Here is a 724-nt window from a genome sequence, read left to right on the forward strand (position 1 = left end):
GTGTGTGTGTTAGCTGCAGGGATACACACAAGACAAGCCATTCACATTGAAACGTCACAACAGGTAAACATACATGGAAAAGCAGAATGGCTAATGCTGCAGCAAGTGTTCAGTTAGCGCTGCAGTGGTTACATTTATTAAGTTTCAAAAAACAAACTCATTGTGGAGATAGAAACTGTAAACTGTAATATAGACAGCTGTTGTCCTTCAGAAAGTTTCTCTAGAGCTCAGAGAGACCATCAGGTTCTTGGTCTCCTCTCTTCTCTCTGATGTCTCAGTTAGTCCAGGTCCAGCTCTAAAGAGTCCTGGTTGTTTATGTTCAAATGGTTGTTTACAATGAATGATGGAGACCAGGAACCTTCGATGCAGCAGAAATGTTTTTGAGCCTGGACACAGTCCTGTATCTGAGCTCTGCAGCAGCTCCTTCCTCCTCATGGTTTCTGCTCTGATCTGCATCGTCAGCTGTGAGACCTTAGATAGACCGGTGTGTGTCTTTCACATCATCATTCAAACATTTTGTACTCACTGACCTGGACTCAGCCATCATGGCAGAAGCTTGATACAGCAGCTGGGTCTGATGATCTGTGTTGAAAGCTCGAGCGTAGGCCACGTTGTCTAGAACATCACTCCCTACCAGCCCATACCTGATGACAGAGAAATGACATCACATGAAACATCAGGCATGGGGGGGGGGGGGGGTCAAAACTCCAACAACAACTTTATG

The 724-nt window shown here is 45.3% G+C and overlaps 1 protein-coding gene across 1 annotated transcript in view; it reads right to left on the reverse strand.

Annotated features, from left to right (window-relative positions):
- Window positions 1-530: 530 nt before the first annotated feature.
- LOC111651913 (DNA repair protein RAD51 homolog B-like) overlaps window positions 531-724 on the reverse strand; it is a gene marked incomplete at its 3' end in the record, with an annotated part of 3,010 nt that continues 2,816 nt past the window's right edge. The window contains exon 4 of the mRNA XM_023401982.2: window positions 531-644. Within this exon, the coding sequence (XP_023257750.1) occupies window positions 531-644 (114 nt within the window). The remainder of the gene's footprint in view (window positions 645-724) is intronic.

This window comes from Seriola lalandi, unplaced genomic scaffold (genome assembly GCF_002814215.2).
Source record: "Seriola lalandi dorsalis isolate HSWRI2012SDOR001 ecotype SW California unplaced genomic scaffold, Sedor1 jcf7180002053849, whole genome shotgun sequence".
Classification (NCBI taxonomy): Eukaryota; Metazoa; Chordata; class Actinopteri; order Carangiformes; family Carangidae; genus Seriola; species Seriola lalandi.